The sequence below is a fragment of the Cinclus cinclus genome, chromosome 6 (assembly GCF_963662255.1).
Source record: "Cinclus cinclus chromosome 6, bCinCin1.1, whole genome shotgun sequence".
NCBI classification, from domain to species: domain Eukaryota; kingdom Metazoa; phylum Chordata; class Aves; order Passeriformes; family Cinclidae; genus Cinclus; species Cinclus cinclus.
The window spans coordinates 5197924-5214375 of NC_085051.1; the positions used below are offsets into that span (position 1 = coordinate 5197924).

The 16452-nt window shown below is 38.5% G+C and overlaps 1 protein-coding gene across 1 annotated transcript; it reads right to left on the reverse strand.

Annotated features, from left to right (window-relative positions):
* Positions 1-455: 455 nt before the first annotated feature.
* LIN7C (lin-7 homolog C, crumbs cell polarity complex component) lies at positions 456-13389 on the reverse strand. The gene is made up of 5 exons (XM_062494375.1): positions 13348-13389; positions 8198-8316; positions 7021-7092; positions 6463-6672; positions 456-3990 (listed from the first exon to the last, which is right to left on the reverse strand). Exons 1-5 carry the CDS (start codon positions 13382-13384, stop codon positions 3835-3837), a joined length of 594 nt encoding a protein of 197 aa, XP_062350359.1. The 5' UTR covers positions 13385-13389; the 3' UTR covers positions 456-3834.
* Positions 13390-16452: the final 3063 nt, after the last annotated feature.

The window sequence follows — 16452 nt, forward strand, 5'->3', positions numbered from 1 at the left end:
CCAGAAACATTTTGCTAACAACCTTACAAGTTGTCCTTTGAAGGACTTACAGAAATTCAGCATCACCTTACATGAGATGCTCGATTCAAACAATTAAATATCTGACTCAGCATGAGATACTTGATTTAAATAACTAAAAGACAATATCTGACTCAGAATAATATGCATCTTTGAGTTCATGCAGCAGACTTCTCAAAAACGCAAAAAGTTAAAGCTATTATAGGTTGAACTTCATAGCACTCTTTTTCCCCAGCAAATCACAAAACACTGAGTAGAAAAGGGGAGATTCAAAAGCAACCAGGAGATGAACTAATCACAGATTTGAATTTTCTCTCTTTGGATGCCCACACACATGCAGGTGTTTACATTATGCCCTAGAGACGATAAACAGCCAGTTAAAGCAGTCTGTAAGCTGTACTCAAAATGGAAAGTCGGAAGAAAAACTCACAAACACATGTGTGAAACTGAATTTTTATTTTTCTGTTGATAAAACTCAAAGATTCTTCACAGCAGCATCAGATGCAGAAGTTACTTGCAGAAATTATACCTCTTCTTAATTTGTTTCTATACCCAAGTATGAGTAGTGTGTAGGGACTGCATATTAACACAGTACAGGCACTGCTCAGTAGTAACAGAGATCAAGTTTCTTGGAGTATTTTTAATTGACCCTTTCCTTATTATTAAAGGGTTCTCATAGTATCAAAGACTATTATTAATTAGTTGATAGTTATTGATTTTTTGTTACTGCAATTTAAAAAAAAATCATCAAATTCTACACGTACTATTTATATACCTAGATATACTTCACCACATTTTATAGTAGTTGACAAACCATAACCAAATGCTACAATTCAGAATGAAAATGCTACTGCATTTAGCAGCTCTAGCTGCAGTAAATATTTCATTAGAGTAACAAAACACACTTCTTGCTCAGTAATACAAAGGATACAGTTTGTAAAATGAACATTCCTATCTTGTATCCATACCTTTCTGTAATATATATATTTATATATGGCTCTATAACATATCTCTACTAATTAACAATTAAATTAAAATACATCCACAATTGGTCTAACTAGTGATTTTGGTCTCAATACTTTAAACATTAGGTGTTTCATAAAAATATACAATTCAACAACACGGTTGTATCAGTAACATGAGGCCTTCTAAAAGAGGCCTATGACATAAAACCAACCATGCAATTCAGTGCTCAATGTCATCTAACTGATAAATATTTATACTGCATTTTCAAATTACCAGTATCTCCCAAACTTCTCTTTGCAGGCTTATCATGCTTACAAACATGCAGAAAGCAATCACATTTCTCACTTGCCCATAGGAACCACTTTCTTTTCCCAAACAGATCAACTGACAAAGCACAAGCTTCAAGATGTCATATTTAGATTACTAACCTTTTCCTTTCTTTCACATATTGGTTCATGTGAAATAAGACTAGGGATTAGCCACGTTGCAAAAACTGTACTTTTCAGTTTTAAGCCTCTAAAAATCAAATTACTAATAGTCAGTTAGGATGTACTCATAGCTGCCATACAAGTGAACTGATACCCAGTAGACAATGAAGTTAATTCTTCAAAAGGTGAAACTTAAAAAAAACCCAAACCAAGCCCAAACCCTAAACTACGTAAGTACAGCATCAAACCTGGTAGATTCCAAAAAGTGGATCGCTGTCCAGAAATCTTCTAACTGGTACACACAGAATCCATGCCACCATCAAGAATACAAGAGATAAAACAGTAATTGTTTACAGATGGAGATGTCCTTACTTGGCTATCATGATGTAGTACTTCTGTAGTACAAACAAGAATCCCCCAAGTCAAAAGCAGTCAGTAATAAAGCCCCAAACAAGTTCAACGTCACAGTAACCTGGCACATAAGACTCAGAACATTTTAGTCTTAGAACAATAACAATCAGTAATTTAGGTACTTAAAATTCCAGAACCAATACATTCAATATGCAAACAAGACTAAAATACAAGATACCGGAAAGACAAGAATGATATGACAATTAAGGTGAATATTTCTTTTACACAGCAGAAAGTCAGGGAAACATCTGGGATTCTTTTGCACTGCATTTATATATCTTCTGTTTCTCAATACAAAAATATATCTAGAGTCAATCCAGAACAGCAATCATGTTTTTCCCTGTAACTGCTTAAAAATTAGTACAAAATAATGTAAATTACAGGAATGATTGTTGCAAATTTGTAAATGTTGGCTATTACAACATCATTACATAAGAACACCAACTGTAAATTATTTACAGGAGAGGTAATAAAATTTCCAGAGTAGTGAATTATAATTTAGCAGAAATGTAAAAAAAAATGTACTTACCAAAAACATTACAAAATCTGGTATTGTTATCAGGTACGCGGTAGATTGTGATTACATTTTGTAGTTGACATACAACATATTCTTAAGAAAAGTGCCAAAATACTGTTATATAAGAAATTTTTTTTTTTTTTTTTTTTTTTTTTTTTTTTTTTTTTGTTTTGTTTTGTTTTGTTTTCCAAAAGTCAGTTAGCAAAACTCCTGGCAGACTCTATGCTAACTAATGTCAAAAGAAAGCAGGAAAAAAAAAGATGCTGAGTGTACAACTATATGTTATTAAATGCCTTTGAAAAATCTGTAAATTCACTTTCTTGCTTGAAAGACTGACACAAGACTTATTAAAAAAATCAATAGAATTCACCATATATGCTTTCCCAGGACATTTTAGGCCATTCTAAACCTACACATTCCTCCTAAACTGTGAAGCACAAGAAGACTGAACACATTTTGAAACTGGCTGAACTGCTGAGGATTGTTGTGATCAGTGGCAAAATGTCCAGATGCCAGTCACTATCAATTCACCCCAGGGCCCACACTGGGGTCCACAATCTTGCATGTATTTACTAACAACCCAGGGATGGGACAGATCACACTCTCAGCAAACCATTCAAAGGGACCTCAGCAGGCTGATGAAATGGGCAAACAAGTCTCAAATTTCAACAAAGAAAAGTGCAAAGTCTACCCTGGGGCGAATAACCTCATCCTCCAGTACAGACTGGGGGACTGACCAGCTGCAAAGCAGCCTTGCAGAGAACAGTAGCAAGCCATGAGCCACCACGTGCCCTTGCAGCAAAGAAGCTCAACAGTCTCCTGGTCTACACTGAAAAGAGCACTGCCAGCAAGCTGAGGGAGGGGATTCTTCCCCTCTGCTCAGTCCTCGTGAGACACAACTCAAATGCTGGGTCTAGTTCTGGCCCCAGACCAATACAGAAATGGGCATACAAGAGTGAATCCAATTAAGGGCCACGACGGTGATTAAGTGATTGGAGTATCTTACAGACAAGAAGTTGGAAGAACTGGGATTGTCTCTCTTACCTGGAGAAGGCTCAGGTGATCTTACCAACCTGTGTAAATGCCTGAAAGGGAGGAATAAAGGAAGAGCCTAACTCTTCCCAGTAAATCTGGTGACTGGACAAGAGGAAGTGGGTGCAAATAGAAATACCAGAAGCTCTACTTAAACATAGAAATGGATCTTCATAGTGTAAGGGAGAGCAAAACACTAGAACAGACTGTCCAGAGATCTTCTGGAGTGTCCATCCTTAGAGATGTCTAATAAGCCATCTTGTCACACTCCTGAGAAACCTGCTCTAGCTGGTCCTCATCTGAGCTGGGTAATGGGGAATGGACTACATCTAGTCCCTCCAACCTCAATTGTTCCAGGATTCTATGAAAAGGACAGGGTCTTACGACAGGCATTGGATCAACTGAGTCACAAAGAAACTATAAAATGCAAAAGGAATTCACTTTAAGTTATTGCACACAGTGTTAATTTTGCTGCCTTCGTTTTGCTGATCTCATTTTTTCAAATCTTGACTCCATTTCTTCAAGGACTTTTGGTGTGTATCGCACAACTAATTTAACCTTTCCTTGAGCTGCCTTCAGCAGTTCCACTGCCTTTTCGTGGTGTTCACCTTCAACACTCTGTGAAGTAGAGACCATTTTGTATTAGTAAAGACATAAACTGAAAGCAGTTTTTTTCATTTTTTTGTACAATTCTATATAAACAAGTATGTTTATGTATTTATTTATATGTACTCTAGTCAAGACGCAGTTTCAGGACTTGTGTTTCAACAAACCAAGAGAAGTGATGATAAAAAATGCTAATTAGTATTAGTAAAAGAATAGTGCAAAAATCTTGTTTAGATTTATGCTGAACAATTAAATTCTGCAATGACAACTTTAGTCAATTATGAAATTACACTTAAAAAATCAAAAGCTTCAGGAGAATATGTACTTCAAATTTAACATTATTTTTCTCCTTTTGCATCCATTTTAAATTTAGTAGTCGCCCTCAATTTGCTTAATAAATTGCCAGAGACAACTGCAAGATAGCTGCCTGCTTGATGTTACCTTGCATCACAACAAGGCAAAACAGGGAATACTGGATGCTTGCAATGGAGCAACTAACATGAAATGTGCTGTTTATCTTAGTGCTACACATGTCTCCCAGTAAACCCAAGACATTCAAGTTCATTTCCTCTAAACTGATTATCAATAGCCTAACCCAGCTCAGGAAGACCAGAATAAAAATGCTTTACTGAAAAAACTCTCAGAATTTCTTAGAATGATATTAGATTCATCTAATTACAATTTTTAAGCAACAGTTCTCAAAAACTGCATCCAATTATACATTCCTGGACAGCATATATTTTATCAGCAAAACTTATTTCTCCCAGTTAAACACAAGGATGGGACTACTCCAAGCCTACCTCCTACTGGTGCTATTAGAAGCTAGAAGGCAGGTGATGTACCTGTTGATTGGAGGGATTTCCCCGTAACTATAAAGTTACTTACAGAAAGAAAAACAACAGTTAAAAAAACCCCAAGTTATTTCTTTTCTATTAGACGTAGACAACACATACATTTGAATGTTTTAATTTTTGTTATTCAAGTGGATGTGTAGGCTGTTCAGTTCAAAACTAGTAATAAAAGGTTTGTAGAGTTCTGATTAATTATACCAAAATGCCTAAAATTCTGGAGTACACTCAAGATCTCCAACCTGAAAAAAAATAAACTTGTTTTTCAGTCATATTCACTGCAGTCTCGGCAGTGGCATTCTTTATTATTAGTACTGAAGCACAAATTACAATGACAAGAAAATGCCTGTCATGTATTATGATGACAGGATTCCATCTGTAAATACCAGACAAGAATGATTTCTCTGAGACTACATTAGCATTCTTAACAGCAATTTATGCACTGCTATATTCTTACAATGTATATGTATATATTTACATATGTGCATGCACATGTAAGAGTCATTGTTAGCTGTACCAACTGCCTGATGATCAGGTTCAGCTCTGGGTGGAGTGGTGGCTCTGCTGTCTTAAGAGTCTGTGGGTGAGTAAGGACTCATCTGAAGACAGTTCTGCACCAGTCTCTCAATGTTTCCTAATAACAAAAGGCTAAGGCAAGGACAGTTGCATCACTACAGCTATGATTTCTCTTGTGTCTCTGGGAAAGGACAGCTGGACTCCCAGGTAATAGTCAGGAGCCAAGTATGTCAGAGATTTGTGCCAGCCAGATACCCAGATACAGATACCCAGTATCTGTACCCAGTCACTATTTCTTTCATGAGTCAAAAACCCCCAGAATCTAGTTTGACCCTAAGTCTTACAGATGTAAGCATAAAAATATTAATTTTAAGCTTGCATAGATCCTCTCTCTGTAAATAAAAGCAAGTAGTTGGGAGATATTTACATGCATTTGACTGAAATCTATCTCAAGTCAAACCCTGCCCGTAGCTTTTTCTTTCCAGCCTCCCTTTGTTTTACTTTCTGTATTTTTAGTTCTTCAGAAGAGGATACTTACTTAAAAAAATTCCAAAACAACACTTTAGACATATATTTCTTAAAATACAGTAAAAAGTCTGCTTCTGAAGCTCAGTATAGTTAAGTGGAAGGAAAAAGTACCACACAAGGTAAGATCACCTTGTAGTTCCATTTCATTACAGCCTTCAAAATGCAGTAGCATTTTTACTGGAAAAAATGAGAATCTGGTCAGCCAAAAGCAACATGGCATAATTTACTATCTACTTTAGAAGGTGCAGAAAACTATTAGAAAAAATCTGCATCATGAAACTTGGATGAAAAAGGAAGGCAGTTTGTATTCTACAAAATTCTTTGATTACATTTATATAACCCCTCAGAATCCGAAATACTGGTATAGATAGTACAGTTCCTTTTTGAAACAGACAACCAAAGCATAATCCTAAAACTCTCAATGCACAAAACACTACAGAAACCTAAGCAAATTTGTTTTGTGAGGACAAAAAGAAATATTTTGCCAAGATTAGAAGACAAAACGAGCTTGTACCATGTGTGTTCTCTGTGCTCCCTCAAGTGTAAACAAGCAGTTACTGCTACATAAAGAAAAGAGAAAACCAGTTCCTACCACTCCATTTACAGATAGCAGCTGGTCTCCACGTTTCAGGCCTCCATGTCTGTCAGCTATACCTCCAGGGATAATTCGAGAGATATAAATTGGAGAATTTTGCTCTTTGCCTCCCATAATGTTGAAGCCAAGACCTTCTTCAGTTTTGGGTAGTTCAACCACTCTGGGATGAGAATGACCTTCACTAGCAGCAAATGCAGCTACTGTGGCCTGTGAAAAGCAGGACTTTCTCATTTATAAGAAATTAAATACAGTCCCTTCAGCTAGACACGGTGAGCAGACTGAAAATGTATTTTATCTCTAAGTTACTTAATTCCAAAGACAAATGAGACAATTAATTCCCTACATACCAACACTATTATGAAAAATTCAGAACTCCGAGAATAAAACTGAAATGAAAGAAATTTAAAAAAGCCTCTTGTTATACCTTTTAATAAACTGTCAAGCTTATCCATTTTATCAGACATCTAGACAATATCCTTCTGAATTTTATATAATTTTCTGCTTCTGAAGTAATGAACTACTGTATTTTTTTGCAAATTGTAATTTGTCTTTTACCTTTGCTGTTGCATTAGCTCTAACCTCTGGGCTACTGCTGATATCCACAGTTTCATACACGTGTTCATACACCTTTAGAGACAAAACAGTTTCAGTATGAGAAAAATAGATATTTTTCTGCTTAGGTAATGTTACAAAATATCATGTGCAACTCAAAACTGTGTGAATTAGAAGTACACACCTCTAATGTTACTTCCTGATTCACAAGGGGAACAGGCAATCTAACATTCTATGAAGAACCAAAACTGTCTGCATCTTTATTGCTCAGTCTCAGCCTAAGTCTTCCCTCCTTCCATAGTATTTAGACTTCACCAGGACTTTGGAAATGCTTATGGCTAGGTATGCACACCTGACTCAAGGCATGATGACTATTTCCTCTTGCTTGATTCAAGCTGGAACTCTTCAATATGGATTCATGCAGAAACACTTCAGGGCAGCTCTTCAAGGCTTTGCTGACAACCCATCCCTCCCTGCAAACTCCCAAATTTTTCTTCAACTTCAGCAATTAATTGCATATCTTAAGAAAAAATAGGATCGAGGACACAGAGACAATAAGAATAGTAATGCTAAGGAGGTGATTGCACTGAAGGCTAACCCACATCTTCTCATCTCCCTGCCAACTATTTGTGCTTGCTAAGCAGTAAGTACAGAGTCCTCAAAACAATGAAAACATCAAGATGACACCTGTGTCTACAAACAGATTTTTTTTAAAAATCATTCCAGCTGTTATCATCAGTATTAGCATAAGCAACAGCAATAGCAAGGCACATCCAATCACCTTAAAGTCTCCAAAAGAATACCTGGAATGAAGATGAGGTGGCACAAGACTTCACCTAAAGATGGCATGGATTTGACTTAAAAATAACATAGGCAACTGGTACTTTGTTTATTCTTACATACCAAGTGGATATCATCCTGTTAGCTCCCAGTAAGGACAGACTCTCAAAATAACCTTTAAGCAGTGATTTGCTACTAAGCCATTATTTTATACACCTATGGTATCCCAAATGATTTTATTTTGAAATCACTTAAAAATAAGGCTTGTTCTATTAAGCTCTGTAAATTAAATACAGCTCTGTGAAGTTCAAAATCAGCTTACTGCACCGAGCACAAAAAGGAAAAAGTAAATCATGCTGGTCTTTAATTGAAGGTAACTGCTTACAGCAAGTTAACTTACCTCTCTTACAGCATTACAGAATTCACTTTGAAGGACCCTTTGCAATGCTTGAAGCTTTTGTGGTGGCACTTCTCCACTTCTCTGTAATTTCTCCAGCAATTCAATTGCTCTGCAGATGTCTACAAAAAAAAAAATAAAGCACTCGTAATGAGGAATGCCTGAGAAATCTCAAGGTGTCTTTGGGGGGTGCTTTTTTTAAAATTAAGTTAATGGAGCAGTCTGTATGTGTGTACTTGCATACACTTTAAAACTATGCTTTAAGTTTCATTACCCATAAAATGATGTATTTACAAACTGCTACAATAAAACACTGTACTTTCAGCCTGTTGCAAATCAACCATGGCAGCAACCCTGTAACATATCTGGAGCTATCACTGAGATATGCATGTTGCACAGACAATCCAATTTTTCCTCAAAGGACTGAAATATTGGTAGTGTATACTTCATAATACTCTACAGGTAGCATTTTGTTAACACCAGCTATAATACTATCAAATACGCTAACATTCCTTTTATAGTCAAAAATTAGTTCAATAAGGTAAACTCAATACTTCCCAAAGAAGAGGGCTGAGAACTATCTGGCCTGTTTCTTTTCCCTCCTCAAGTGCTTATAAAAGCAACAGAACTCATTTTGATAGTCTCAGCTGAGAGACAGTATCACCACAGTCTAGAATCCTGAACAACAAACCTCTTTCAATTCCTTGAAATTTGTTCCTAAGAGTTCACATTGCCTGTTTTATCATAATTGCTGTTTTGTGAGACTGAACTCCATGAAGGATTTGAGTCCAGACCAGTATGACTCGAGGTTGCCATCAAACGCAATGTGACATTCTCTGGCCAGTCCCAGAAGAGCAGAACACATTCACATCCCTCGCTTGTATTTCCAAACTGTTACATAAGTGAAACACAGAAGTTCCTGAACAGAACTAGAACAGTCTCTTAGAAAAGCAGATAGAAAGGATTACTTTCATTATCACAAAGACAAAAAAGCAGTGATTAATCTACTATATAATAATAATGCACAGATCATTTTAGAACAGGATGAAGGCTGGGTTACTGCTATGTCCCAAATGCATTACTTCCTTTTTTCTGTAATTAACCTCTAGGTACTCATTTTTCATGTGAATGCACATCTACTCAACGGTACCACATCAGCACAGAGGACATGCAATAGCCATGAACTTGTAAAATGTAACTGTAAAAAGAGAGTACTTATGTAACAGGATGAAAAGGTAGTGGGGTGCACGTTCTGAAATTAGGGTGAAGTGCACTGGCAAGACACAGCCCATGGCAATGTACTGTCCACTCACATGAATTATAAGACACATCTTACAAACTACTAGATTGAGACCAGGTCATGCAGTTGATTAAACAAGGTATACCTTAATCACACAGACTGGTCATCCATGGACTGGAAACAAATCCTTCATGGAAAAACAGTCAAGTACTACAGCCATGAGACTCAAGTTACTTCTGATGATAGCTAACATTTCCACGTGCCATTAGAACTTGGTGTTTTCTGGCAAATATTTCCAAGCTTTACCAGCATCAGTTATCTAAAGCAAAGCAATATCAAATCCTAAATTACCTACAAATAATCCCATGCTGTAGAGAGAACACATTTTACACAGGCATGTATATTTGCTATTAGTATAACTGCAAAATTAAAAAAAATACATTTATTTCCTAACACATATTTCGTATTTTATTTAAAATTCAAAATAGTTGAGGAAAGTAGACATTCTAGATGATGCCAAATCACCAACATTCTAAGTAACCCTTGTGTTCAGCAACAGCAGTACTGATTCATGTAGTACTAAATTAATGAAGTAGCCCACTGACCAACTTGAAGTAGTATGATCAAAAGGCAAATGTAGCACTTCCAATCCAACAACACATCGTGTATTAATGAGAAACATCCAGCAAATCTATAAATACACTGTTATCATTTAAATACTTGCAGATGTTTTCAGACAAATGATTATTGCATGCACATAAAGACTACAGTTCCACATAGCCATTCCTGAGCCCATGGTCTATGAACCATGTTAAGATGTAAGGTGTACAAACTTGTTACCAGTTTGATTAGGATACTGCAAGACATCTTAAATGCTAACAGCAATGTACAGGTACAATAATGGAATTGTAGAAATTAACACACCAGAATTGCATGTGATCATTTCTCTTTGTTCACCTTCATGTTTTGTCATTAAATTAGATACGCTTCCTACCTGTCTCTCTTAACAGACAAAATTTAATGACATAGTACTTTTTACACTAAGGTAAAACTGGTTTGTTTGGGAACCAGCTGTGTCGTTCATTAACTACAGACTAAAAACACAGAATCAGCTTGTCAAAAAGTGGGATACACTGAACTGGATTCATTTTAGATGAAGCTAAAGCACTTTAATAAAAAAATGTTTTCAGATCAAAGGACCAAACTATTTCTATAAAGTAAAAACCCAGAGCAGTCAGACACAGCATGAAAGTTATATCCTCAGTACTCAGTAGATATTTTATCACACCACACTTCTTACTCAGGTAGATAGAGACAATAGATCTGGTCAGCAGGACACTTTGTTCCCAGCAGTTGTTTTGTTGTATGTTATTGAGAGGATCCCATTATGCCAGTGTGGAAATGCAACTGAACACAACTTTCTTCTACTGAACTGCATTGCACACTCTAAGTCAAAAGCTGAATATTCAATCTTATCCCAGCAATATTGCTTTAGGGAATAAGAGGCAAAATACACCTTCCATTTTTCAAGAACAGCTTGTTGACTACTGTGTTGATATAATTTGCTTCCTCCTGAATTACTAGCTGGAATATGATCAGCTGAAAGCTGTCTTCCTCACAACGTAAACATTCTAGCTTAGCCAACTGTTCAGCACCAGAGACCAAAATGAATAGTACAGAAGTGCTCCAAGGAGGGATTTCAATAAGGATTGATGTAGATATAACTCCAGAGGTGCACAATTAAAGAAACCCAACCCATAAAACTAACTGTAAAAACGAATCCATGCATAATGGAAAAACTGCTTTTCTTTCCACTTTTTCTTCCTTTTTATACCAAACTGTCCGTTCTTCACAAATAATTTTTTGTGATCATGGATACTAGATAAGAAATCCTGAAAAAAAAATAAACATTTAATCTAAAATAATGTGGGGGGAAAAAGCCAGCAAGATGCTACCACTCCAAGCATGCGTAACCAAAACACAGAAAGAGAAAAACCCACAGCTTCCTCATAGATACTCCTGATTAACCACCTCCACTGCTTATGCTCAAGTATTCCAGATTCCTAAGATGTATGTAGAGATGTATGTTAGCACATGTCACCACTAAACTGCAAGAATAACTGAAATGTTAGCTGCTGTTTCATTCCTGCCCTCTAGAGAATTTGGTTGGTGGTGTTTGCAACTCAGCTTGGAGAAAAAAAGACAAGAATTTCCAGTTGCCCTGGTGGTAGGCATAAGGTAATGATTTTTAATCAGTTAATTTTCTACAGTTTTTTCTCTTTTTTTATGCTATATGCCAACTTTAGTGGCGTCCACTTCAAGCTAATCATCATCAGGTTATGTGTAGTCAACCCCACACCATTAAGTTACTTATTCCTGTAAATAAGGCTCTTGCTTTTGTAGGTCCATTATAAGATGCTCTCTTTTTCTACTTTCTTTAAAAAGACCAATATGCCTGAAGACCAAATAGCTCTTTTGTTCAGTTGATCCCTAAATAACTGCAGATTTGTTTGTTTTCACAGACAGAGCACAGTGGCAGGGTAAAGAGGTGAAGGATAGGACCTGAGTCTTAAGTCTGCAGACTTTCCAAGCCACTAATCCACTGCTGAAGCAGCTGCCCTAATTGGAGTAGAGAGTAGATGAGCTGCACAGTGTGAAGCAAAGACCTTACATAACTCACTATTTACAAGCCAACTCACACATTACAAGTGGTTCCCTTGTGGAATGGGAAGCGGGACTAGCAAAAAAAAAAAGAAAAACTGAATTCTTCAGTAGGTAATGTGATAGCACCAGAAAAATAAAGTGGGTAGGTACAGTTTGTTATACACCTACAAAAATACATCTAGCACCGCAAGCAAAAGTGGTGGTCTAGTAGGAATGGCAGTGAGAAAAGTCAGATTGTTCAATCACCTATACTTCACCTACTTGTTTTCCTTTTCAAACACGATTTCTAATTATGAATAATCATTTCCCATGTAAATTTAATCTTCCAATCCCTACTGTCCTAAACACATACCAACAAACCAATCATCTATATTCTTACATAAGCTTCTGTGGACCTTACACAGTACTATATGTTCACACTGAAGGAAAATTGTAATTGTTTCTTAAAAATTGTGGATAAATGTCACAAACATACTACACAAAAATACCCAACTAGATTCTATATTTTATCTGTTTTGCTCTTAATTTCAGTTATACACTGCATGTATTAACAATACAAATCAAGACTACCTACTGGAAAAATGGGGTGAAAACATAAACATGAGAGGGTAATAGAGGACAATCACGAACAGGTGTAGAGGGACCCCTGCATCAGCTGCCTTCTATAAAAGAAGTAAATTATTATTCTTAACATACGACTAACTGATTTCAGAATTCTGCCCTGTTCAAGATGAAGTTTTCCCATGAGAGAAACAGAAACCAAGAGCCTACAGGCTGAATAAGAGCTGTCTGAAGCGTTTAACAGCACTGAAGGCAGAGCACACGCAGCTACAGAAAGCCTCAGGCGAGTGCACCCACGGAAACTTAGCCCCAAATTGAAACACGAGAAAAACCTCCGGGGGCTGCATAAAGCAAAGCCGAAAGAGGTCGGTCCACCGATACGCTGGAAAGAGCCAGAAGCGGCGGAAGCTTCTTCAATTCAAATCAGCAGTTCAAATCAGCTGCGACTGCGCCCGGCGGAGAGCGGCTCAGCTCCGGCGGCAGGCCAGGAGGACGGCAAGGGAAGAACGGCACGGCTACTGCTGCCGCCGCCCCGCGGTCTCGTGACGGGCCGGGCAACGGGGGTGGCCGGCCGGTGGCTCGGGACAGGCTGCGGCTGCGCTACGGGGGCCGGGCCAGGGTCTCCAGCGCCGCTGCCTGCCCACCCACAGCAGAGAGGGGCAGGAGCGCCCGCCCCAGCCGCGCTCACCTCGCTCCAGCCGCACGGGCTCGCCCAGCGCCGCCATCTCGTCCTGCCCGGCCCGGCGGAAGTGACGCAGCGCCGCCGGAAGTGACGCAGAGCCGCCGGAAGTGCTCGGCGCGAGGCGGTGCAGTGGCCCGGCCGTGACGAACGGGGCCGGGGCTCGTACCCGTACCTGCACCTCGGCCGGGGCGTGCAGGGCACGGCTCTAAGCCTGCGTGTCCGCAGCAGCACTGACGGTGGAAGCCAGCTGCTGCCTGACTGCCGGTCAGCGTACCGGAACATCGTTCCTCTGGACTCTGCGATGCACATATCGTGATGGGAATTCCAGCAAAAAATACCCTCTCCGTTTTTTTCCCCCCATCCGTTACCGTGACTGAGGACTATTTACATGCTAAAAACACCACATTGCGAGGGCAGGTCTTTCTGTGCACCCGGAGTGCCTCTGGAGATGGAATATATGCATATGTTAAATGTGTAGATAATGTTAAATATATGTACATACGCGTGCTCACGTAGATAGAAATGTCTGCCTGACATCAGCAAGATTTTTGACTTGCCGTGTCAGAAAACGTAAGACGTTTACTCACATTTTCACACTCCGTGAAAAGCCAGTGTCCACAAAGGAGACGGAAGAGTCCTGTAACTTCATTCAAATAAAGGGAGAGAGAGCCCTACAGGCAACTACGTCCACCAGGTCTCTCTATTTATTCCAGTGAAGTCGCAGGACTCTTCTGTGGACACTGGCTTTTCACAACGTGATTTTCTGCACACAACACTGTCTCCCCATGCCATCCTCGTAGTTGAGGAAACGTGGGTTAGAGGAATGCACAGTGAGGCAGATCAAGACCTGGCTGAAGGGCAGAGCTCAGGGGGTCGTGATCGGTGGAGCAGAATCCAGTTGGAGCCTGTACTCAGCAGAGTTCCCCAGGGATCAGTTCTGGGTCCAGCCAGCCTGTTCATCAATGGCCTGATAATTGTTTATCAATGGATAAACAGTCCAGGGATTGTTTATCAATCCCTGGATGAAGGGATAGAATCACCTTAAACAAGTTTGCTGATGATACAGAACGGGGGGGAGTGGCTGATACACCTGAAGGCTGTGCTCCATTCAGGGGGACCTCGATGGGCTGGAGAGTTGGGCAGAGAGAAGCCTAATGAAGCAAGTGTAGGGGTCTGGAGCAGCTGTTGTGAGGAAAGACTGTGGGAGCTGGGCCTGTTAAGTCTAGGGAAGACTGGAAGGTGATCTCATCAATGCATATAGATAATGCAGGTGTGAAGAGAGTGCTGCCAGATCTTTCAGTGGTGCCCAGTGACCAGGCAAGGAGCAATGGCCATAAACTAAACCACAGAAAGTTCCACCTCAACATGAGGAAGAACTTCTTTATGTTAAGGGTGGCAGAGCACTGCAACAGGCTGCCCAGGGAAGTTATGGAGTCTCCTTCTGGAGATATCCAAAAGACACTTGGACAAGTTCCTGTGTAAACCTATTCTAGGTCATCCTGTTTTGATGCAGGTCTTGGATGATCCCCAGTTGCCCCTTCAACCTCAAATATTATGTTATGCTGTGATTATTATACTTAATGTTTTGGATTATCTATTACAATGTTATATAATAAACATAATAATATAGATATTAAGAATATTAAATAATCTAATAATACATGGTGAACAGTATATTTATTATGTCTAATAGATGCATTTTTATATCTATAAATTTATACACACATATAAATACTGTTCTGCATGTGTGAAATACGAGATGTGCTTTATATTTCCTGTTTGGCACCAGCTTAATCTCTTTGTGGGGGTAATGTATTGAATTTGCCATCTGTATTAAATCACTGCAAGTACAAGCATGACATAGTTAATGTGTGAGTTTCTTCTGGAAAAGAATAGGAGACTACTTCAGAACATGTATTTATATGCTCTTAATTTATTCTGAGAGTATAACTCTTCCCATTTGGCTTTGATTTTGCCTGCATTTTGTATTTTTTTGCTTTGAAAGAGAATAGTTCTCAACAGGTCTCAATGTGTCTGCCAGTGTGGCAGTGATGTACTCACTTCTTTCTGTGATTTATTTTAATGTCAGTTCCTCTCAGTTTGAGGGCTGCTGTATGTGCATTTCAATGAAAAGGTCATACAAATGGAATTTTGCAGGTGAACAAAATTAAATCTTCATAGACTAGTTTCCGACAAGAAGAAATGTTTTAGCAGCCGGAATTGTAGAATGCTTCTGGAATAAAATCCAGATGTTTCTATCAGTGATGCAGGAAGTACCATTCTGTTAGAAGTGACTGAAAGTTTGAATAACCTGCTCAGACTTTGGACAGATTAGCCTATGGAGAAAAATGAGTGTTCAGCAATATTTCATAAATCCTAAACTTTTCCAAAGGATATATAAAACAATACATGTTTAACCATATCTTTAAAGTGCCATTATTCTGACTTCAGTAAAGACTAAAGATTCAGAAGTTAAAGTGGCTGCTTTAAATTTCCTGTACACCCAGCAAACTGGACAATAACATTACAAGAATAAGAAAGTCTGAAAAGCAAATTTTAAGTAATGCTGCCACTGTCTACTTGATAGCACTCTCCAACTTAAACTGTATCACTCCAGCAATTTGCACTGATTTATACCTGCAGGAAAAAAAAAAACAGCAAAACAAACCAAAGAACCCAAACCAGAACAAAGTTTGGGTTTCTAGGTTGTGATTTGTGAAGAATATTGATAATGTAATAGCAGGAGACAGGCTTCAAATTCCAGTCGAAGAAGTGGAATGCCAGTGCAGGACCACAGTGGAGGGAAGAAAAATAGGGATGCACATTATACAGAAAAAGAAAAAGCCATGCATACCCACTTGCTTTTTCCTTTCTGAGGTAACATTTAAGCATGCTGCTGCATTTTTACAGGACTGCCTGATTTTTCCAGCGGTGTCTTAAGTTACAAAGGTAGGCACTGCTATGGCAGAAGTATTTTAGTGTGGTTTTTATCTTCAAATAATAATAAAAAATGTACTTAAAGAGATAGCCACTGTGTAAGTCACAAGTCGATCTTAATGCACTGGAAGAGAATGAACTGCTGTGTCTGTATCATGCTATATTTTTCTTAAG